The sequence below is a fragment of the Phyllopteryx taeniolatus genome, chromosome 14, assembly GCF_024500385.1.
Source record: "Phyllopteryx taeniolatus isolate TA_2022b chromosome 14, UOR_Ptae_1.2, whole genome shotgun sequence".
NCBI lineage: Eukaryota > Metazoa > Chordata > Actinopteri > Syngnathiformes > Syngnathidae > Phyllopteryx > Phyllopteryx taeniolatus.
Window position 1 is genome coordinate 20,982,108 of NC_084515.1, and position 25,594 is coordinate 21,007,701.

Below are 25,594 nucleotides of genomic sequence, written 5' to 3' on the forward strand. Positions count from 1 at the left end.
CATTATCTCTAAAAAACTAAATCAGAGGAACAACATATTGAAATCATGACAAGAATACAACACAAACAAACAAACAACATACACTGGCTGAAATACGTATTTAACACGTCAACATTTTTCTCACTACATATATTTCCAAAGGTGCTATTGACATGAAATTTTGACCAGATGTTGGGAATATCCCAAGTAAATCCATATATACAAAAAGTAGAACAAATAAGATCAGAAATTAAGATGTCTGTAATAATGTGAAAGGACACAGGGGAAAAGTATTGAACACATCAAGAAAGGGAAGTGCAAAAAGGCATGCAAAGCCAAGACAAAACCTAAAATCTATCAATAATCAATTAGCAATCCAGCCCCTTGTCAGTGCAAATGAATATTAGCTGGTTCAGGCCCTAATTGAAAGCCTACAAAAAGGTCTCCTTGCCAAGGTGTGAGTAAAGACACATCTCAGATGAGTAAGCGCCAAGAGCTGTCTTTAGACCATCCCAAAGTAATTGTTGCAAAACATAACGATGGTTGGGGCCATATTACGAAGTAAAGAGCCAATCATACCGCCATAAATTTGCCTCGATCAGGTGCTCCTAGCAAGATTTCTGCCAGAAGAGTGCAAAGAATAATCAGAAGAGATGTCCAAGAGCCAAGGACCACCTGTGAAGAGGTTCAAAAAGACCTGGAAGCATGTACTGTTGTCACAAGGAAAACGGTGAGTAATGTACTCCGCCACCATGGCCTGTATGCACACTAACCATGCAAGACCCCATTGCTGAGAGAAAAAAAAAAACAATGTCAAAGCTCCTTTAAAGTTTGCTGAACAACATTTGGAAAAGCCAGTTAAATACTGGGAGAATAAAGTCTGGTCGGATGAGACCACAATTGAACTGTTTGGATGCCATAATGGACATCACATTTGGAGGAGAAATGGCACTGCACATCACCCTAAAAACACCATACCAACAGTGAAGTTTGGAGGTGGGAACACGATGGTCTGGGAAGGCTTTTCAGCAAATGGTACTGGTAAACTTGACATTGTTGAAGGAAGGATGAATGGGCAAATGTACAGAGACATTCTTGACAAAAATCTGCTGCCATCTACGAGGATGATGAAAATGAAACGAGGGTGGACATTTCAGCAGGATAATGATCCAAAACATACTGCCAAGGAAACTCTCAATTGGTTTCAAAGAAAAAAAATAAAGCTGCTACAATGGTCCAGCCAATCACCTGACTTGAATCCAACAGAAAATCTGTGGAAAGAACTGAAACTCACTGTCCATAAAAGAAGCCTACGAAACCTTCAAGATTTGATGACTGCTTCTGTGGAGGAATGTGCCAAAATAACACGAGAGCAATGAAGCGATAGTTTCTTCATACAGCAGGCGTCTTGAAGCTTGCATTGTAAACAAAGGCTTTTGTACAAAGTATTAAATAAATACCAGTTGGTGTGCTTGATGGGCCCATCCAATCGAAAAGCTATGGAATGAACTGAAACTCAAGGTCCATAAAAGCTCACAGAAGATTCAAGATTTGAAGACTAAAATCACAGAGCAATGCATGCAACTAGAGTCTCCATACTCTTGAAACTGTCATTGCAAACAGAGGCTTTTGTACAAAGTATTAAATAAATACCAGTTGGCATGTTCAATACTTGTTCCCTTTGTCATTTCACATTATTAATTTAATTTCTGATCTTATTTGTTGTACTTTCTTTGTATGTATGGATTATTTGAGTTGTTCCCAACATCTGGTGAAATTTTCATGTCAATGGCACCTTTGTAAATATATTTAGTGAGAAAAATGGTGACATGTTAAATACTTAATTCAGCCGCTGTAAATTTGTGTTGAAGACAAACCACATCAGTACATATGATCATGTAATGCAACGTCCTCCCTCACTAATCAATAAAATTAAGAAAAAAAGACAATTCAGTCCTACAAAATGAGTTTTTATTTGGCAGATATAATACAGTTGATGGCGGCACGGTGGACGACTGGTTCGCAGGCTTCGCCTGTGTGTGTTTCTCCAGGTACTCCGGTTTCCTCTCACATGCCCAAAACTTGCATGGTAGGTTATGAAGTGACTATGGCCCGGTTGTCATGGCAACACCAAGAACTGATAAACTGTTGCATTCCTGCCTCCTGAACCTCAACGAGCCAGATTGCTTCCACAAGATTGATTGGCGGAGGAAGTGATTGATGACTGTTGAACAACGGAGCACGATCAACCCGCACTGATGTGGACGTTGAAATCCCACATTTGTAACAAACAAACCTCCAGGAATATTCTAAATGTATGCCTTGATGTCTGTGTCAACATGTCAGTTAACATGTTCGGCAACGAGACTGAGGACTGTCGTCTTGATTTGAAGAGTACGAAATTATGTTGTATTGAACAATTAGCTGATTTTCCAAGACTAAAGTTTAGACAATCATTCTATATGCTCGATCTGTGAGTAAGAGTACAAAGTTGGGAGTATTTTAATATTAATATTTGATTTTTAAACCTATTTTCTTTATGGGTCAAATTGGAGACTAAATTTGAGTTTATGGGCATGGTCGTCTCCACTTCCCCTGTACCTTAGACACGCCCCCTGGGTATTTAACCCTCGACTTCTCGCTCTCTTGGCTTCTTGGCTCTCTGCGCTTCCTGGCTAACTTCCTTCAGCTACGGGGCGCCTTCGGCCACCCCCCCCCCCTTTTTCCGTTGTCCTCTGTTGCCACCACGTGCGTGAGCGACGCCGGACCACGACGACGCCACCCGATTAAAGAACCTGACAAGGCGGCTTCGATCGTTTTTTCCCCAGCCTTGATCTGTTGGCGGAGCTCCAGAAAACAACTACCGGCAGCCGTACAGGTTATGCCTGTAGTTGAGAGCAAGAGCGGGGCCCACAAAATGTTCAAACGGCAGGAAAAGTTACAAGGCCACCCCAACGGGACAACAACTTTCTTTTTGCATCTTTTTTTGTTTTTACTTTTTGTGCATCTTCTTCAACTAAACCTGCTTCCTTTCCCCCTGAGATGCTTGGAGAAAGACCATACCTAGGGCCAACTGATCTATGGTTGTGAGTAGAGCATGGCAATGCCAGAATGTACAAAATTAGTGCCTACTAATTTTGAGGTGAAAATACTAGCTTCACACAAGTTCCAACTTTGTACTAGCGCAACACGCTGTCATCTATTCACGTCCAATTAGTCCAGCAACACACCTATTTTCCTTTACATATGGCTATTTTCTATTACCATTATTGTTTTCTTTTTGTGGAAGTCCCTCTGTATGCTACCCTGTAGTTTCCCCTTTTAATTAAATTTTCTATAAAATTACCCTTCCTGTTGTGCTTTGTGTGTGTTTTGAGTTTAACAGTGAAACCGCTGTAATCGAGAACTCATATTTTATAAATGCCAGCCTTCTAGATAACAGAGATTGATCGAGGTTTTTCGTCACTTTTCCTAAACTTTACACATTTAAAAAGAGATGTGGTGCCCCTTTACGAGACATTGATAGTTTGTTTATAACTTTAAACGTAAGTCGAACTAAACCAGAAGTAAACGCAGGCGCTCACTTCCGGCGTATTCTTTTCCAAAGTTAATTACGTATTTTTACCCAAAACAAATATATGCTACAGTTAATTGAAGACTTGAAATTGTCCGCAGGTGTGAATGTGAGGGCAAATGGTTGTTTGTTTATATGTGACCTGCAATTGTCTGGCGACCAGTTCTCGGTGTAACCCGCCTCTCGCCCGGAGTCAGCTGGGATAGGCTCCAGCACGCCGGGACCAGAGTGAGGAGAAGCGGTACGGGAGATGAATGAATGACTACAGTTGATACCCTAAGTGAGTCCATCTCAGTCATGTTGCATGTCAAAGTGTTATGGGATGTTGACAACTTCGGCCAGAGGCTTTGTACACTTCAAACACTTTCCCTTCCGAAAATCGAGATCGATTTGTATATGTGAACTACTATGTTACAAAATAGCAACAACAGTAAGCTAAAATACAACCACTTTATACACTATCACCTGCATTGACTCAAAACTTGTTGTATATACAACCCCAATTCCAATGAAGTTGGGACATTGTGTTAAACAAAAAAAAAAACAGAATACAATTATTTGCAAATCATGTTCAACCTATATTTAATTGAATACACTACAAAGACAAGATCTTTAATGTTCAAACTGATAAACGTTATTGTTTTTAGAAAATAATAATTAACTTAGAATTTTATGGCTGCAACGCGTTCCAAAAAAGCTGGGACAGGGTCATGTTTACCACTGTGTTACATTACCTTTTCTTTTAACAATATTCAATAAACGTTTGGGAACTGAGGAGATTAATTGTTGAAGCTTTGTAGGTGGAATTCTTTACCATTCTTGCTTGATGTAAAGCTTCAGCTGTTCAACAGTCCGGGGTCAGCCAGCATCTGTGATGGTATGGGGTTGTGTTAGTGCCAATGGCATAGGTAACTTACACATCTGTGAAGGCACCATTAATGCTAAAAGGTACATACAGATTTTGGAGAAACATATGCTGCCATCCAAGCAAAGACTTTTTCATGGACACCCCTGCTTATTTCAGCAAGACAATGCCAAACCACATTCTGCACGTGTTACAACAGCATGGATTTGTGGTAAAAGACTGGCCTACCTGCAGTCAAGACATGTCTCCCATTGAAAATCTGTGCCGCATTATGAAGCGTAAAATATGACAACGGAGACCCTGGACTGTTGAACAGCTGAAGCTGTACATCAAGAAAGAATGGGAAAGAATTCCACCTACAAAGCTTCAACAATTAGTGTCCTCGGTTCCCAAACTTGTATTGAATGTTAAAAGAAAAGGCGATGTAACACAGTGGTAAACATGACCCTGTCCCAGCTTTTTTGGAACGTGTTGCAGCCATAAAATTCCAAGTTAATGATTATTTGCTAAAAACAATAAAGTTGATCAGTTTGAACATTAAATATCTTGTCTTTGTAGTGTATTCAATTAAATGTAGGTTGAGCATGATTTGCAAATCATTCTATTATGTTTTTATTTGTTTAACACAATGTCCCAACTTCATTGGAATTGTAATATATAGTTTCAGCCTATAACCTATATAACTCAAAATAAAAAAAGAAATATTTTCAAGTTGGGAAGTAATGATAAACAGAAATACTGTGGTTGTGAACACCCTCTTATAAGATGTGGCTTGTTTATAATTAACCTATCACATTCAAACTCATTTAAATGGAACGCACCACAAGCTATTCTGGTAAGCCTTTCCTGACATTTTTGCTGTCTAGCAGAAACCTGAAGGGTTTGTGCTAACACTTGACTGGTATTTGGAACATTTCATAATTCCCTCCACCTCAGTTCCAGCTGAAGAAAAACAGCACAAAGCAAGATGCTGCTATAAATTTCAAACCCAAACCACAAGTTTTCCCCTTCAAAGTGGGCCAGATGATAAACCAGCTTGTCTACAAAGAGACCCTGCTGCGTTTGGTTTGTCGAGTACATGAGAAGATAGAGTCGTGGCAGGACAACTCGTGACTGCTTCACCATGACAACACGCCTTCTCACAATACCCTGAGCATCAGACAGTTTCTGACCAAGAAGAACATCGGCGTGCTGAAGCAACCTCCCTACTTAGCCGACCTGGCCCTATGTGAGTCCCCCCCTCTTTCCATAGCTCAAGGGAAAGGCACCAGTTTTGAAGACGTGGACAACATCAAGATGGCTGTGACAACGGAGCTGCTGAGAGTCCCGGAATAATCCTGCCAGGAGAGTGTGAATGAATGGCAGAGAAGGTTGGGAAAGTGCGTTAGACTTAAGGCGGACGACTTTGACGGGGAAAACGTAATTTCTATTTAATATGTTTTGTGACACCAGTCCTCAAACTTTTTTGACACTCTTTGTAGGTCACATTATTTGAAAAGGTTTTGAAATGATTCATCTTGGTCTTGTTTTATTAAATCAACAAAAACCTGGCATTTGAACAAGAATGTGTAGACTTTAATCCACTATATATATGCACAGAATAAAGACAATTGAATACTTCCAACCACTGTAAGGGCTGAGGCGATAAAGACTTGATTTCTTCTATGTAGCCCACCCTGGCTTACCGCCTCCAGCTGCTTCTTCTTCTGAACCAGTAGCTCCAACATTAGATTTACATTTGCCAGGTCCAAGTTCTCTTGGTCAGGACTTAACACATCCTGTAAAACATGCCATCTGGATCCATTCTAGGGGTCAAAGAGACTGATCAGTAAAATGTAGTTGTCTTTTTTCCCCTTATAATACTGGGACAGTTCTGAATGCATTTTACTCACAGGATGATCTAATTTGAGTCTCTTCTCCTCTGATCTTTGCTTCTGTTTAAGGATCAGTTCATTGACTGGTGTTGGTGAAAGAGAGAGAAAAGCACTGAGTAAATGACAGACAACCAAAAAACGGAAGCAGCCTAAGCCAGTGGAATAGCTTCTCAAACTACTGTCACATTTACCCCTTATGATCATGGTGGAACTGATTTGAGAATAAAGCACATTGTACATTCAGTGTATCTTCTTCCTTAGTGGCTCAACTTACACACCTTTTCCAGGTGAATTTAACATTAAGGAAAACTTACAACCGGCAACGAGGCTGTGTTTTAATAGAAAAAAATACAGTGGAACCTCAAAAGCTAGATTCTCTTGAGTTTACACAAATCAGAATTTAAAAAGAAAATAGGGTCTCTCAAGGTCATAATGCCATGCCAGGCCTCAGATAAACTTATTCGAAAAGACCAGCATCATGATACAAAGAGGTGTTGAGAACAACATACAGAAATTACTGTCACAGACTCATTCAAAGCAGCAAGACTCATGCATAACCATACTCTTTATCACTTAGAAACGTTTTACTATTAACATTGGTTAACTTTACACTTGTATAACAATTAAGAATGCTAAAACGTTACTTTGAAATTGCCTTTACAGTTAACAAAAGTTTTATGGTACCGATAGATGTACGCTTGAACATCTTATTTCTAGTTCCACCAATTTCAAAATATGAACAATTCTACTAGTGAACTGGATTTTTTATTTATTTTTTGTAAACATAGGTTCTATTATACAATGAGCATAAAGCATTTACTCAATGCAAATCACACTTTAGTCACCACCTACCAAGGAAGTTTGGGTAAAGTTGATCCACATTGTCAACAATGTAGTTGCACTTGGGACACCTGTTGCTATCCTCCAGACTCTGACGGATGCATTTGAAGCTGCAAGCAGTAAAGGAGTGAAGTTATGAATTAATTTTTACAGAGAAAATATATGAATAACCTCAGAAACAATCAAGCCAGGTGTGCACTTAGAGCTATATTCCACAAATTGTTTTGTAAAAAATACAAATAAAAGTAATTTTCACCCAAGCCAAGTCGCTACTCGAGGAGATGACACAATGCTGATTAAGCCATTCAGCTCCTCTAACATCTTGCTGTATTTGTCAGTATCTTATTATATATATTTAGGGAATGCCCTATTCATTTCCCATGCTGGCCCGGTTGGTGGCGGACTGAAAATGACGGCACGGAAATGACGCATGTCCTTCAAAACACAGTAAAAATAATGTAGAATCACAGATAAGGGGCATAACATGCATTACCTATGTCATATTGAAGCGACGGCTCTTTTCTTTTGTTGCAATGTAGAATTCGAGCTTGGGGGGGGGGGGGGGGGGGGGGGGCCGCCAAAAGTTACTTACTTTACATAAGTAAAATAAGTGAAATGTAAGTCTTCAGTTTCGATAAAAGTATCAAGAAACAATTATGGATTCAGTCATTTTTTATATTTCACTTATTACAATGATTCCTGACTATCCCCCTAAAAGAGGAATTTTTATTTGCATTGTATAGTTTTGTTGCACAACACATACATGGAGGAAATACAAGGAGACCTCAGAGTGATGTTTTTGTGTTCCCTTCGTGAACGGGGCGGGAAGATAATAGTTTGCCTTTCACGGACGAGATAGAAAGTGTTCACGGGGTTTATGTTAGTATTAGCAGCTACTAGCTAGCATAAATCGAGCTTGCATAAATCCTCAAAAAGACTCATGGCTGTATTAGCTCAAAAGGGTGCTTCCACTAAATACTGAGCAAAGGGTCTGAATACTTATGGCTGTGTGATATTTCAGTTTTTCTTTTTTAATAATTCTGCAAAAATTTCAACAACTCCGTTTTTTTCCTGTCAATATGGCGTGCTGTGTGTACATTAATGAGGGTAAAAATGAATTTGATGATTTTAGCAAATAGCTGCAATATAAAAAAACACTGAAATATTTAAAGGGAGTCAGAATACTTTCCGTACCCACTGTATACTGACATGGCTGCCACGTCAATGCCCCACATTCAACATGGCCACGTCTTTTGGAATTGGATCTATTTTTTTGGGGGGGGGGGGATATTCGTGACTCGTAAATATGTCAGTCTCATTCTCTTTTAGTTAGCCACAACATCCCGTGTGTTTATGTGGCTAAACCTTTAGCCACACTTAACCAGTCCTCGTCACTGGGGGGCCGATAAGCTTTTAACGATGTGGGCCCAATTAAAATGATCTAGTCATCAATCAGGACGAGCTGAACGATTTGGGAAAATATGCCAATTGTGAGGCTTTTTTCTTTTCAATTTTTTTTAAACAAATATTGCGAATGCGATTTCTCATGCGAAGTATGTCCCAATTCTAATCAAGTTGGGACGTTGTGTTAAACATAAATAAAAACAGAATACAATGATTTGCAAATCATGTTCAGCCTATATTTAATTGAATACACTACAAAGACAAGATATGTAATGTTCAAACTGATAAACTTTATTGTTTTTAGCAAATAATCATTAACTTACAATTTTATGGCTGCAACACGTTCCAAAAAAAGCTGGGACAGGGTCATGTTTACCACTGTGTTACATCACCTTTTCTCTGAACAACATTCAATACAAGTTTTGGAACTGAGGACACTAATTGTTGAAGCTTTGGAGGTGGAATTATTTCCTATTCTTGCTTGATGTACAGCTCCAGCTGTTCAACAGTCCGAGGTCTCCGTTGTCATATTTTACGCTTCATAATGCGCCACACGTTTTCAATGGGAGACAGGTCTGGACTGCAGGCAGGGCAGCCTAGTACCCGCACTCTTTTACTCCGAAGCCACGCTGTTGTAACACGTGCAGGATCTGGTTTGGCATTGTCTTGCTGAAATAAGCAGGGGTGTCCATGAAAAAGACGTTCCTTGGATGGCAGCATATGTTTCTCCAAAACCTGGATGTACCTTTCAGCATTAATGGTGCCTTCACAGATGTGTAAGTTACCCATGCCATTGGAACTAACACAGCCACATACCATCACAGATGCTGGCTTTTGAAATTTGCGTCCATAACAGTCCAGATGGTTCTTTTCCTTTGTGGCTCGGGGGACACGACGCACACAATTTCCAAAAACAAGTCGAAATGTGGACTTGTCAGACCACAGAACACTTTTCCACTTTGCGTCAGTCCATCTTAGATGACCTCGGGCCCAGAGAAGCCGGCGGCGTTTCTGGGTGTTGGTGATAAATGGCTTTTGCTTTCCATAGTAGAGTTTCAAGTTGCACTTACGGATGTAGCGCCGAACTGTATTTACTGACATTGGTTTTCTGAAGTGTTCCTGAGCCCATGTGGTGATATCCTGTACAAATTGATGTCGGTTTTTGATGCAGTGCCGCCTGAGGGATCAAAGGTCACGGGCATTCAATGTTGGTTTTCGGCCTTGCCGCTTACATGCAGTGATTTCTCCAGATTCTCTGAACCTTTTGATGAAATGATGGACCGTAGATGATGAAATCCTTAAATTCCTTGCAATTGTACATCGAGGAACATTGTCCTTAAACTGTTTGACTATTTTCTCACGCAAAGAGGTGAACCTCGCCCCATCTTTGCTTGTGAATGTCCTTTTATACCCAATCATGGCACCCACCTGTTCCCAATTAGCCTGTTCACCTGTGGGATGTTCCAAACAGGTGTTTGATGAGCATTCCTCAACTTTCTCTGTCTTTTTTGCCACCTGTCCCAGCTTTTTTGGAACATGTTGCAGCCATAAAATTCTAAGTTCATTATTATTTGCTAAAAACAATCAAGTTGACCAGTTTGAACATTAAATGTCTTGGCTTTGCAGTGTATACAATTAAATATAGTTTGAAAATGATTTGCAAATCAATATATTCTGTTTTTATTTAACACAACATCCCAACTTCATTGGAATTGGGGTTGTACAATACCTCAGTTAATGATTCTTACGGCTTGACTATGTTTGCCTTGGGCCCCCTAATGACTAGCTACGGCTCCGGCAACCGCGGCTCGGCATGACCGACAAAGTGGGATTAGCGGCTAATGCATTGATGAAGGCAGCGAGCTAACTAGCTATTATGAATTGCAGATCACACTGGCCATCAACACGTCACAGTCATTTGGTGCCAAGCAGCATTTTGTAATTTTGTACACGTAGTACTTCTCACAGAAAAAACCCACTGCCGCGTCACATACTAATTTTTACCTTTTATTTCACTTGGAAAGGGAAAGTTGACCAACTTTTCCATTAACTGCAATGGTAATTTTTTACTCATTTCTTGGCCAGAATCAATATTTTCAATTTGTGTAACCAGCTCTAATTCAGTGAGTTAACAACTATAGAAAATGAAATCTGATGTTTTGGGTCATTTTGGATTCCCTTGTAAATCCGGAACACAGAAATGGACAAAAGACACTCCAACCACTGAACTGAACTGGTTGCCAGCCAATCGCAGGGCACATAGAAACAAACAACCATTCGCACTCACAGTCATGCCTACGGGCAATTTAGAGTCTCCAATTAATGCATGTTTTTGGGATGTGGGAGGAAACCGGAGTGCCCGGAGAAAACCCACGCAGGTACGGGGAGAACATGCGAACTCCACACAGGCGAGGCCGGGGATTGAACCCGGGTCCTCAGAACTGTGAGGCTGACGCTCTAACCAGTCGGCCACCGTGCCGCCAAATTACAACCTAAATAATTCAATTCAAAACGAATCGTGAGATTCTTAACAGTCGGGATGTAGCGATCACATTTTTCGGAGCTGAAATAAGTATTTAACAATTTTTCTCACTAAATATACTTCCAATGGTGCCATTACCCATTTTGAGATCGACTCACACCTTGGCAAGGAGACCTTCTTGTAGGCTATCAATTAGGACTGAACCACTTGATATTAATTTGCACTGACAAGGGGCTGGATTAGTTAGAGCTCCCAATGCCTTGAGGCACATTAAACCGCAATTGTAGATTCTGTAATTTTTTACGGAAGCAGGTGATTGGCCGGCTGCCCAACCCCAGCACCTGGTATTCCTAGGCGGTCACCCATCGAATCACTAACCAGGACCGACCCTGCTTAGCTTCCGAGATCGGACGAGATTTGGCAGCATGTGGGAATTGGGCCGAGGGGCTGGATTGCTGTTTTGATTACTGATAGATTTTAGGTGTTGTCTTGGCATTCCATCCATTTCACCTCCCATTCTTCATGTGTTCAATACTTTTTCCCTGTGTCATTTCACATTTTTACACACAACTTAATTCATGAGATTATTTGTTCTACTTTATTTACAAGTATGGATTACTTTGGTTGTTCCCAACATCTGGTGAAATTTTCATGTCAATAGCACCTTTGGAAATATATGTAGTGAGAAAAATGGTGACATGTTAAATACGTATTTCAGCCGGTGTATGTTGTTTGTTTGTGTTGTATTCTTGTCATGATTTCAATATGTTGTTCCTCTGATTTAGTTTTTGAGAGATAATGTTGAAAGTGCTTTTTTCCGCTGATATATTACCGCAGAAACAGAATGAGATAATCCGCAATTTGTTTCTGTGAACTAGGAATCCCAAGCAGCTCAGAGACAGATCCTCATTGAGTTTCTTAATGAAGCAAGGAGAAACAAGAGAGAGGTAACCTACTATTGCTTGTAAGCATAGAGTGCCGTGAAAAAGTACAGTGGGTACAGAAAGTATTCAGACCCCCTTAAATTTTTCACTCAGTTTTATATTGCAGCCATTTGCTAAAATCATTTAAGTTCTTTTTTACCCTCATTAATGTACACACAGCACCCCATAGTTACATTAAAAAATATATATATTTTAATTTGTGCTGATTTATTAAGAGAGAAAAACTGAAATATCACACAGCCATAAGTATTCAGATCCTTTGCTCAGTATTTAGTAGAAATACCGTTTTGAGCACGTAAATAGCATCTTTGGAAATATATTTAATGGGAAAAATGGTGACGTGTTAAATACTTATTTCAGCCGCTGCATGTATATATAGACGCACACACACACACACGCACACACACAATTATACATATTTTACAAGTTCTGCCCAGGTAATCAAACATATGAGCACAACTGTGAAATGTTGTCTCATTGACTAATTAAAATAAGAGTAAGAGCAAGTAAATAAAAAATGTTTTACGTGTTCAAATAAAGTATGTAACTTTAAGAGTTTGAATTTCCCCTTTTCTGTTTGGCATCTTGACACAACAGTATAGTCTCATACAATTTTACATATTTTAATTTAACAAATATTAATGCCAGTGCAAACTGTACACCGGTCCCAAGCCCGGATAAATGCGCAGGGTTCTGTCTGGAAGGGCATCTGGGCTTAAAACTATGCCAAACAAATATGAGTGCATCTTCCAAAGAATCCCAAACCGGATCGATCTAGGCTCAGGTTAACATCGTCCGCCACCAGTGCCGTTAACCTACGGGCTGCCGGTGAAAAGGATGGAAATGGCTGTAGTGAACACTTTATTCCAGAAGAGGCAGGAACATAGGGTGGCCTACAAGAGCGGAGGTACAAGCACGCTGGTAGATTACATTTTGTGCAGACAATGTAATCTGAAGGAGGGTACTGACTGCAAAGTAGTGGTAGGGGAGAGTGTGGCGAGACAGCATAGGATGGTAGTATGCAAGATGACTCTGGTGGTGGGGAGGAAGATTAAGAAGACAAAGGCAGAGCAGAGAATCATGTGGTGGAAGCTGAGAAAGGAAGAGTGTTGTGCGGCTAGGTTGGGCATCAAGAATTGAGAAACGATTGGAACTGGGACTAACGTTCCGGTTCTCCCGGCATCATTCAAATTTTAAAATTTCTAACAAAGAAGCGTCGAAAACCAACGAAGAAGAACGCACACGAAGATGTGCTTGTGCCCAACGGTGGCGGCGGCAAACAAAAGTGCATCTTAACTTCGTTAAAATTAATGACCAGTCGCTTCAGTGCAACACTTGGAATAAGATTATATTGTGCAAAGGAGGCTTTCACAATGTGTAGCATCTGACGCGCTCCGAGCCTCAGCCTCCACCGTGCGGAGCTTCAGTGAAGTCAACTCTCAGTCAATTGGGTGAGTGAAACAATAAAATAACGATGCCAGCATTGAGACAGCTAACAAGGTAAACGGTTGGTTGCACTTTTGCCCTGATGGTTTTTAGCTTTTATTTTAGTCTTCAAACCAACGTAAGCACCGATAACAGAAAAAAAGCTTAACATTGAGCTAAAACGTCACCGTAGCAACTTTATATCACAATAAATTGGGACAATATTCACATCAACGTAGAGGTGGCAAAGGCCAAACAAGAGGCATATGACGACATGTATGCCAGGTTGGACACTAAAGAAGGAGAAAAAGATTGATACAGGGTGGCCAGACAGAGGGATAGAAATGGGAAGGATGTGCAGCAGGTTAGGGTGATGAAGGATAGGGGTGGAAATGTGTTGACTGGTGCCAGTCGTGTGCTAGATGAAAAGAATACTTTAAGAAGTTGATGAATGAGGAAAATGGGAGAGAAGGAAGAGTAGAAGAGGCAAGTGTGGTGGACCAAGAAGTAGCAATGATTAGTAAGGTGGAAGTTAGTAAGGCACTAAAGAGGATGAAAAATGGAAAGGAGTTGGTCCTGATGACATACCTGTGGAGGTATGGAAGCATCTAGGAGAGGGGGCTGTGGAGTTTTTGGCCAGCTTGTTCAACAGAATTCTAGCGGGTGAGAAGATGCCTGAGGAATGGAGGAAAGGTCTGCTGGTGCCCACTTTTAAGAACAAGGGTAATGTGCAAAACTGTGGGAACAATAGAGGAATAAAGTTGATGAGCCACACAATGAAGCTATGGGAAAGAGTAGTGGAGGCTAGACACTGGAGAGAAGTGAGTATTTGCGAGCAACAGTATGGTTTCATGCCTAGAAAGAGGACCACAGATACATTATTTGCCTTGAGGGTGTTGATGGAGAAGTACAGAGAAGGTCAGAAGGAGCTACATTGTGCTTTTGTAGATCTAGAGAAAGCCTGATAGCGTACTTGAGAAGAACTGTGGTACTGCATGCGGAGGTCTAGAGTCTCAGAAGTATGTTAGAATAGTACAGGACTGAGGACAGAACAGCGGTGAGGTGTGCTGAAGGTGTGACATGAGTTTAAGGTGGAGGTGGGACTGGATCAGGGATCAGCCCTGAGCCCCTTCCTGTTTGCAGTGGTGATGGCTAGGCTGACAGATGACGTTAGACTGGAATCCCCATGGACCGTGATGTTCGCAGATGACATTGTGATGTGCAGTGGAAGTAGAGAGCAGGTGGAGGAACAGTTAGAAAGGTGGGCGCATGCACTGGAAAGGAGAGGAATGAAGATTAGCTGAAGTTAGACAATTTATGTGCATAAATGAGGAGTGGAGGGGGAAGAGTGAGGCTACAGGAAGAAGGGATAGCGAGCGTGGAGCACTTTAAATACTTGGGGTCAACAGTTCTGAGTAATGGTGAGAGTGATAAGGAAGGGAAGAAACGGGTCCAAGCAGGTTGGAACGGATGGAGGAATGTGTCGGGTGTGTTATGTGACAGAAGAGTCTCTGCTAGGATGAAGGGCAAAGTTTATAAGACAGCCATGATGTACACATTAGAGACAGTGGCACTGAAGAGACAACAGGAAGCAGAGCTGGACGTAAGGGAAATTATGTTGAAGTTCTCTCTAGGAGTGACCAGTGTAACGGATATCGAATCTCAACACAAGGACCACCAAAAACAGGGCCCACAAGATGTCTGTGTTGAATTAAATGGACACTTTACCAGATAAAGCTTGTTTCCCCCCCCTTTAAATTTAAAAAATAAAAACAAAATTAAAAAAAGACTGCTGTGGCGATGACAGAGAGCGCCCCAGAAGGTCCGGGGTGTCTCATGAACCACAGCGCGGCTGGGGGAGGAAAATAATTCATGACAGTTGAACAGAACACAATCCCTCTCATCAGCCCTCAAAAAGCTCTCAGCAGAGTGATAGACACCATACTCCCAACTCTCAGGTCAAGTGGGCACCACTCATCGATGGAACACGACCACCCTCCAGTAGAGACTGAAAACACTGCAAGATGGACCCCTTGTCACCATATAGTGTGTGTCCAGAATGAACAATGAAATTAAGGAAATCCCACGTCTATGAACATGTACAAGCCTGCATGAGTACCCTGAATCTTCGCCTTGATTTCTGTTTCATCAATGTGTTGATTTTGCAGGTTTGGCGATGAGTCTGTTCATGAGGACTGTACAACAGTGTTTTAAGCCAAAAGTATGAAATAACGTGTTGAACAACATTATTTGATATGCCAGAACTAAGTTGGAAGCAAGCTCGTTTCATACACTTAATCTCTGCAAGAGACAGTTTCAAAGTAGGGAATCGTTTTTGAAAATGTGCGGAGTCCACCCGTGATTAGGGTGTGACCCGTGGACTTAAGAAACCTAGAACAGAAATCTGAGTCGGGGACATGACCTCTTTCTCCCCAAAGCAGGTCCTTCCTTTCTCTCCTCGCTCTCTTGTTCCTGGCTCTGCTTCTGCCCTTGTCCACCGGATCCTCCCGGCTCCGGCCAGCCCCCCCCTCCCTTTATCCTTTGTTAGTCTCCACGTGGGTGCTCCAGATCCCGAGAAAGGCTTGGTGCAGTGCTAATCCTGCAATGCGACTGTGTTTTCCTAGCCTTCTAATTTTCTACTGTGGCTGCTACGGAGGGAAATCTCTGGTATTCCCACAAGTTACACTATCGACCAAGCGTAAAAAGCGTGGCCGCCTGCAAGTCCAATGGTAGGAAGAGTGACAAGCGCAACTTCCCGCACTCGCGTAACCATCAATTTTCATTTCTGCAGTCCTCTTCCATTTTTCTACCTTTTGTCCATCTTCCGCGGTTTCAACTGCCTTATTTCTGTCTGAGATGACCGAAAAAAAGAGCCTCTGACTCTGTGACCTTGTGAACCACAAATAGTGAGTAAACATTTGAGCAACTACCTGAATAGGTACAAACTGGTGTATAGTAGCTTGAGGTTAGTTTCACGATCTTATGAGTCCCAACTTTATTCTTTCTCAATACTAACTCTACATTCTCCTGTTATCTATTCTTGTCTTTTATTACGTAGTTAACTCCCTTTGCATTTGTCCCCAATTTGCATGTAGTTTCACATTAAATGTTCCACATATCACGCATCCGATTGTGTACAGAGTGTGTTTGAGTCAAAGAGATTGACCTCTGCAATCTCTCCTCATCTCTGTCGAGGCTGCATGCAGTCAGTTATTACCGCCTGATATACTGATTTGAATGGGTAAACTCGCATGTGTTTGGTCGGTACGGTTTATCACTACTGTAAAGCCTGTAATAGAAAAGCCCCGTATGTCGTGAATCATAACCTCTCTTTTTGGGTTATGGTGTGGGTCCGTAAGGGACTGCTTCTGGGTCCAGACCAGGAGCCTTATAGCCTACACAGCCAACATTGTTAGCTACAATGACTGCCCATAGCGCGCAGTGTTGCAGAGGGCAGACTGTGTGTGTGTCTCTGTGTTAGTAATGCTATACCGGTACTAAAACAAACCGAAAAGTTACATTGTGTTATATAATACAAAGCTATTACTGTTCCAGTAAGCTATTACTGGCAAGATCTTTGGACTATTTTATCACTTTGTAACATTTAAAACTTCAGAAAAATTGATGAAAGTGATCATTTTCAGTCATGTTTACCACATGAGCAAAGCGTCTGAAGACTTATGGCTGTGTGATATTTCAGTTTTTCTTTTTTAATAAAGCTGCAAAAATTACAATTGTTTTTTTCTGTCAATATGGGTTCCTGTGTGTACATTAATGAGGAGAAAAAAGGAACGTAAATAATTTTAGCAAATGGCTGCAATATAACAAAGAGTGAAAAATTTAAGGGGGTCTGAATACTTTCCATACCCACACTGTATAATATGATATCCACTTTAGGACAACGGATGAAATTTAGCCATTGTGCTTACGACATTCTTACATGAATGCTTTTTGCTAATGTGTTGATTAATGTGCATTCTCCTAATCAGATAAAAATAAAATTGGATTAGAAAGACTCATCAGATCTGAGACATTTGCTTCTACTATGCAGGAAAACGCTACCCTCGGCAGTTCTACAGTTACACTGTGAGCCTGTTCGTAGTAATTTATAGATTGCAAAGCAGATAACCTGTACACTCCCCACGCCTGTCTGTTTTCATTTGACACTAACAGACTTCTTCTTTCTTCTTTTCCTTTCAGCTTGTCCCGTTAGGGGTCGCCACAGGGTGTCATCCTTTTCCACGTAAGCCTATCTCCTGCATCTTCTTTTCTAACACCAACTGCGCTCATGTCTTCCTTCACTACATCTATCAACCTTCTTTTTGGTCGTCCTGTAGCTCTCTTGCCTGGCAGCTCCATCCTCATCATCCTTCTACCAATATACTCACTATTTCTCCTCTGGACGTCTCCAAACCATCGAAGTCTGCTCTCTCTAACTTTGTCTCCAAAACATCTAACCTTGGCTGTCCGTCTGATGAGCTCATTTCTAATTTTATCCAACCTTGTCACTCCGAGAGCGAACCTCAACATCTTCATTTCCGCCACCTCCAGCTCTGCTTCCTGTTGTCTCTTCAGTGCCACTGTCTCTAATCCGTACATCATGGCTGGACTCACCGGTGTCTTATAAACTTTGCCCATCATCCGAGCAAAGACTCTTCTGTCACATAACACACCTGACACCTTCCTCCACCCGTTCCAACTTCCACCCGTTCCAACCTCCTTGGACACGTTTCTTCACGTACCACACTCACCATTGCTCTGGACGGTTGACCCCAAGTATTTAAAGTCCTCCACCCTTGCTATCTCTTCTCCATGTAGCCTCACTCTTCCCCCTGCACCCCTCTCATTCATGCACATATATTCTGTCTTACTTCGGCAAATCTTCATTCCTCTCCTTTCCAGTGCATGCCTCCATCTTTCTAACTGTTACTCCACCTGCTCCCTGCAGATCACCATGTCATCTGCAAACATCATGGTCCACGGGGATTCCAGTCTAACCTCATCTGTCACCCTATTCATCACCACTCCAAACAGGCTCAGGGCTGATCCCTGATGGAGTCCCACCTCCACCCTAAACTTCTCTGTCACACCTCACCACTGTTCTGCTGCCCTCGTACATGTCCTGTATTATTCTAACATACTTCTTTGCCACTCCAGACTTCTGAATGCAATACCACAGTTCCTCTCTGGGTACTTTGTCATAGGCTTTCTCTAGATCCACAAAGACACAATGCAGCTCCTTCTGACCTTCTCTGTACTTTTCCATCAACATCCTCAAGGCAAATAATCCATCTGTGGTACTCTCTCTAGGCATGAAAACATACTGTTGCTCGAAAATACTCCCTTCCTGAGTCTAGCCTCCACTACTCTTTCATATAACATCATTGTGTGGCTCATCAACTTTATTCCTCTATAGCTCCCACAGCTCCGCACATCACCCTGGTTCTTAAAAACTGGCACCAGCACACTTATCCTCCATTCCTCAGGCATCTTCTCACCCGCTAGAATTCTGTTAAATAAGCTGGTCAAAAACTCCACAGCCCTCTCTCCTTGATACTTCCATACCTCCACAGGTATGTCGCTCTCATTTTCCTCATTCATCAACTCCTCAAAGTATTCTTTCCATCTGTCCAGCACACTACTGGCACCAGTCAACACATTTCCATCTCCATCCTTAATCACCCTAACCTGCTGCACATCCTTCCCATCTCTATCCCTCTGTCTGGCCAACCTGTATAGATACCTTTCTCCTTCTTTAGTCTCCAACCTGGCATACATGTCTTCATATGCCTCATTTGGCCTTTGCCACCTCGACCTTAACCCTACGTAGCATCTCCATGTATTCCTTTCCCCTCTCCTCAGTCCTCTCAAGTGCCCCACTTCTTCTTAGCTAACCTCTTGTATGATTTCCTGTACTGTGAGGTTCCACCACCAAGTCTCCTTCTCTCCTTTTCTGCCAGCAGATACACCAAGTACTCTCCTGCCTGTCTCTCTAATCACCATGGCTGTAGTGGTCCAGTCTTCTGGAAGCTCCTCCCCACCACCAGAGTCATCTTACACACTACCATCCTATGCTGTCTAGCCACACTCTCCCCTACCACTACCTTACAGTCAGCAACCTCCTTCAGATAACATCGTATGCACAAGATGTAATCCACCTGCGTGCTTCTACCTCTGGTCTTGTAGGTCACCCTATGTTCCTGCCTCTTCCGGAAGAAAGTGTTCACTACAGCCATTTCCATCCTTTTTGCAAAGTCTACCACCATCTGTCCCTCCAAGTTCCTTTCCTGGATGCCGTACTTACCCATCACTTCTTCATCACACCTGTTTCCTTCACCAACATGTCCATTACAATCTGCACCAATCAGGACTCTCTCTCTGTCTGGGATGCTCAGAACTACTTCATCTAGCTCCTTCCAGAATTTCTCTTTCACCTCACGGTTACATCCTACCAGTGGGCCATAGCTGCTAATCACATTATACATAACACCCTCAATTCCAAGCTTCAGCCTCATCACTTAATCTGAAACTCTTTTCACTTCCAAGACATTCTTAGCTAACTTCTTTTAAAATAACCCTACTCATCTACACCATGGTAGAATAATTTAAGACCTGCCCCAAAACTTCTAGCCTTACTGCCTTTCCACCTGGTCTCCTGTCATAGTCCCAACATTCAAAGTCCCCACATTCAATTCTAGGCTCTGTGCTTTCCTCATGTCTTTCTGCCTAATAACCCGCTTTCCACATCTCCTTCGTTTTCGACCCATTTCCACCGGCGCCCTGCAGGTTAACGCTGCCGGGGGCGGACGTTGTTAATGCACCCAAACAGGGGAGGGTTTTGGTGAAGTCAGATAAAGGAAACATTTGTTTTCTCTTGAGATTTCTTCATTTTAGCTAAATACATAGAAAACGCTCAGTCATTCTGCCCTAAAGTCCCATATACAAACGAGTGCGGCCAATCAACATCAGTCACCTGACACAACTCCCCCCCCATCTTAGAAATGGATCAAATTCACTTACCAAAAACTGTGCCCACACTTGGTCATGTGTGCCTCTTCTATCATTTCGAAGCAAATGGGGCTAGAAGTAAGCACAAAAGTGTTATGTGCATGCTGAATCTATACAAATAGGTTGCCTTCACAGAACATTTCATGAGGCACAACTGTAAGATGTAATGCGCTGTATGAAAGCTCCTGTGCAAAGATAATGCCTAATTATGAACAGATGTATTGGTATGACAGTAGCCAAAATATTTAAAAAGCCTGACCTTATGATGCAATGCAGTAGTTTTACACACCTGCTGACTTCAACCAAAATGGTATACTATAACGCATACATTTTTTGTGGAGTATAACATAAAACAGATTATTTACATTGACAGAGTTTACATGCAGACCATATTATATTGCACCTGGTGTGCTGTACAGACATCACCTTTACGGTACATTCCGTTAGTCACACCTGCAGAATGTAATGAGATCCAATAGAGGAACTAAGCAGAAAACTTAGAGAGAGACTAAAATGCTTAAGATAAAAAAAGCTTAACGTCCAAAAACTGCAGTCAGTCAACACCAAAACTTGTGTGCACATCTCGACTGATGGACACATCATCCTCTGAAAATCCATTCATCCATCCATCCATTTTCTATACCACGTATCCTCAGTAGGGTCGTGGGTATGCTGGAGCCTATCGCAGCTAACTGCGGGCAGGAGGCGGGGTACACCCTGAACTGGTTGCCAGCCAATCGCAGCGCACATATAAGCAACCATTTGCATTCACATTCATACCTACGGACAATTTAGAGTCTTCAACGTACCTACCGTGCATGTTTTGGGGATCTGGGAGGAAATTAGAGTACCCAGAGAAAATTTCAAAATAAAAACTCCAGTATTACAGATGCATTTAGGTTTTTACTTTCTATATGTTAAGCTTTTTCTCTATAGTGAGCACCGATAGGAAAAGGCTTAAAGGACAGCAATTGTAATACTCGGGTTATCGTTTTTATATTTTTTCAGAAGTGGAAGTGAGCATGAGTAGAGATGTCCAGATAAATTTGAGTGATGATTGATCAGTTTTCAGACATTTAAGCTTTTTTACGTTAAGCGTTTTAGACTGTCTCTCGCCCGATGTTGAATTAACAGAAAGACATTAGTACAGTAGTTGTTCTGTAACCAAAATAGAACAAAACCATTACATTATGATACAATGCAGATAATATAAATTGGCAGGATTTTGATGCAGATTTCATTATATTGTGTCACGCACGCTAACTCAATGAGTCCAATTGACAGACACTAACCAGACAAAATCGTTGCTTTTATCTTCATACGAGTTCAACAGGCCATTGTAAAGAGGTGCTTGGTGGAGGGACCTCTTCCTGCTGCCGAAGGATGCGGCCGGTCTACTCAGAGAGGCGAACCCACCTCGGGACGACGACACGGCCACCAAATTTGGCACCGACAAGCCGCTGTCACCTGCGACTGCCAGTGTCCGGGAGGGGACAACAGTTCCAGAGTTGTTGCCATTGCTCGTGACGCCGTTGCTTCCACCGCTGGGGTTGACCGCTGCGCCTCCTGTAGCACTGCTGCTACTAGTACTGCTACTTGTGCTGGGCACAGAACTCGCACCGCCAGCGATTTGCGGGGACCGCTTGTTTGACATCATGCAAATCCCCACGACCGACTCCCCAAAATTAGCCCGTGGTGCTGTTCAAATCATCCGGACGCTACGGCGGGGCTACTTGGTTGGTTTATATGCTAACATCCCGGCAAGGCGAGTACGTCGTCGAGCGGATTCAAACTGACTTGGTGGCGTTTGCTTCGCTTGGCTCGTCAATAGAGACCGAGTCGAAAACTATTATAATAGCAAAGCAAATACCTGAGCATTGATACAGAAAAAAACAACAACAACCTTCTGCGCTGTGCGGGCGATTAGCCGGCTAGCCACTTTTAGCTACAGGAGGGCTATGTAAAGTTTCCTTGATTGCTTAGGTACGCAGTGTCCGCCTTGCTTTATACACAGCACCCTCCAGTGGTTAGGAGTAGTACGTTCTCCATAACTTTAGTGCTGTACTATTTACTTCGATCTTGCCGCTTGTTATAATATGCTACTCGGCTTTAATAATACTAATGGTATTTACATTAAAACACTCATCCTCCAATTATTAGTAGTTGTAATAATACATACTTTTCGTGTTTTCTATCATATAATCTTGGCAGGGGAGTTAAATTGAAACTGAAAATATTATATATATTACAAGATATAAATTACAACATAAAGCTATTATTGGTTTACAGTTACCTGTACTTCTCAGTGGAGCAGTGAGCTGTGAAGTGCATTTATTCGATTTTTTATTTTTTGCATTCTCTACTTTTAGGTCACTGTCACAACTAACCTACTTTTTCTGATAAATGTCTAATTTTAGAGAGTAGAGTATATCTATACGAGTATTGTTTTTTCAGGGTTGATAACCGGATGTAAGTAGTCAACGAGTCCGATAACCGTTATTTGGAGCTGATATTAATTTGCAGTAAAAGGGAAAATATTGGCATCAAACTTTTTCCAATGCCTAACTTCATTTAAAAGCCTTTAAGCATATATTTACTTAACATCTTTTCAGATTTGAAATTTTATTTTATTTGAAATTTTTTTCCATTGTAGACAATAGACATATTTGATTTAAAATTCTAACAAATTGCAGGGAGTGCCCAGGCTCAGCAGCATGTCTTAGAAATTTAAATGAAAACTTGAACAAATAAATAACTCCCTAAAGTTTTTACAGTGAATAAAGTTTTCCAAATTTTCAATATAACTGAAATATTAATATTGCATTTATCTTTGTTTTGAGTTCAAGCAAAAACAAACATTTTAGGGAGTTCCTAATGTCAGCAGCATCTCCTATGAAGTTATAAATAAATAGTTTCCTCAAGTTTAGCCAGTTTTAAATTGATATCTTATCGGCCATTGGATTAAAAAAAAAAAAAAAAAGTGTCTGATGCCGATATGCGTCAAAATGCCAAATATCGGAACCAATAAGGTAATCGATAATCAGTCTATCCATAGAATAGAGCAACTACACTCCTCAAAATGTCAGGTTAGGGAAATATTATATAAATAAATAACATATTTCCCAGAGTTTGGTTGTATTGTACGTACTGTATATGTTAATATTTAATCCCACTGAAACAGCAGAATACATGGATCAAAACGTGTTGCACTATTTGTCGAGAACAGTGTTCCCCAACCTCTATTGAGCCAAGGCACATATTTTACATTAGAAAAATATCATCAGCACACCACCAAACAAAAACAGGAGAAAAAGTGGACACACAGGTAAATGATGTGCCTTCTGCTATCAAGTGAAGAGCATTTCATTGTTCCACAAGTCACTATATGTCGCTGGCATAGATAGATAAACAAAGATTCATTATTTGGAGCAAATACATCCGTTTTTAGACCAATTAAGTGAAACTGGATAATTTCCCATGGCACACTAATATGCCAAAGCACACGGGTTGGGAATCACTGGTCTGGAAAAAACCAAATCAAAAAATGGAAAGCTAAAGTCCTTTGAATCCACCACAGGAACAACATTTCCTCTTGTATCTTACCAGTCCCCCTCCCCAAATTATTTTTCCTTAATATAACAAGCAAGCCAGTCGGTCACATCCACAAAGTGCGGGCTGTGACCGAGCCAAGAAAAACCCTGTCTTGTCAATCAAACATCAGCCTGCGTGCAGCTTGGCAAATAAAACGCAAGCAGCATTATTGTATTCATACTCACAGTTTATCCACCCTGCTCCTTTTCCCTTTTTACCTCCGTGTAACTGGTGTCCGGGATGCGCAACATAGATTTTCCCATGTTTTTGTTTGTGGAAGAAATTCACGTGTACCATTATAGGGCACGATTAGAATGTAAAATAAAGTTTGGAGCAAAGAGGAAAATTACTGGATACACCAAGGAGCGAATCCCATGAGAGGGACTTCGAAGTTTCTGAGAGATCGCTCAACCGACATGTTTACTGTGTGACTCAAAAGTATGGAAAGTCTGCGTGCTGACATGAATATTTGTTTTTACTCCCTCAGATTTTGGTCAATTGTAGACTTTCTGTATAACCATGTAACTGATTCAACAGAAAATAGAGAATATATTAAAAACAAAAACTATATATAATCAAGTTTGTAACATGGATACCATATGAGTTTTTCCTCATCATGAGCTTGGAAGAATTCCGTGTATAAATTGTGTTGCATTGGTTCCCTTCTCTCCTCTTTCTACAACTTGCCTTCTTTATTTCTCTCCTTTTCTTCCTCCTACCACACCTCATTTGTCCCGCATGCAAGCCTAGTTTTTCTCTTTTCGGGCCCCACCTCCTTTTAATAAGGAGCTAGGTCGCATGTGTGTTCAGGGGAAATATGCGAGGTTGAGATTGTCGCTTGTTTAAGCACGAGAGTCAGCTGTACCCGTACGTCGGAAAGAAAATAAGTGTGCGCTTCCAAAAAATGTATTCAATTGCCTCCCAAAAGGAGCGAGAAGAAGACAAGTTTGGGCCCTGGGGTCATTGGGGTCAGGATGGACAAGCTCAGTTGAAGGCTAATCTTTGGAGGTCCTCTTCCAGTGGGGGGTGAGGCCCCGGTGAAGCACGCCCATTCAGACCCTCTTACACATACTGTGCGCCCTTTTATCGCTCTCTTCCTCTTCTGTATCTTCCCCATCATCCTCTTTTTCCCCCTAATGTTTTTGTTTCTTTCTCTAAATCCTTCCCCTTCTTTTCTTCCCCCCCCCCCCCCCCCCAACATAGTTGCAGCTGGATTTCAAAGAACGTCTACCGTAGAAAAAGAGTGACTGTTGAGCTGGCAGATCCCTCAGACAGGCAAACTGGGATTGTGGAATTCCTACCTCCCACTCTGTTTTTTGCCCCTTTGGGGGCCTCCGCCATAGCTTTCAGCACCCCCAGCCCCCATCTCCCCCTCTTCCATTTCCATCTCTGGCTAAATTGAGCCTGACAAAAGTTGTTGGGTGTGAGGGTAAATAGGGGCAACATTTCAGAAGGTGTGTAAGAGCTACATCTGTTCTATAATGGTCAGGTTGTGCAGTGTAAACAACTGGAGACAGAAACTGAGATTTATATTTCATATTCGACTGTCTGTTGTCGTACTCGAGCGGCTCCAACTCGCCGAGACAAATTCCTCGTGTGTTGTTTTTT

General features: G+C 41.6%; 1 protein-coding gene across 1 annotated transcript in view; it reads right to left on the reverse strand.

Moving 5' to 3' along the window:
* The window catches only part of cop1 (COP1 E3 ubiquitin ligase), a 47,378-nt gene extending 24,985 nt beyond the window's left edge, over positions 1-22,393 (reverse strand). Inside the window, exons 1-5 of the mRNA XM_061797144.1 lie at positions 21,688-22,393; positions 20,408-20,467; positions 7,145-7,242; positions 6,311-6,375; positions 6,104-6,223 (exon numbers count right to left, since the gene is read on the reverse strand). Coding sequence (XP_061653128.1) covers positions 6,104-6,223; positions 6,311-6,375; positions 7,145-7,242; positions 20,408-20,467; positions 21,688-22,052 — 708 coding nt within the window. The 5' untranslated portion in view covers positions 22,053-22,393. The remainder of the gene's footprint in view (positions 1-6,103; positions 6,224-6,310; positions 6,376-7,144; positions 7,243-20,407; positions 20,468-21,687) is intronic.
* Positions 22,394-25,594: the final 3,201 nt, after the last annotated feature.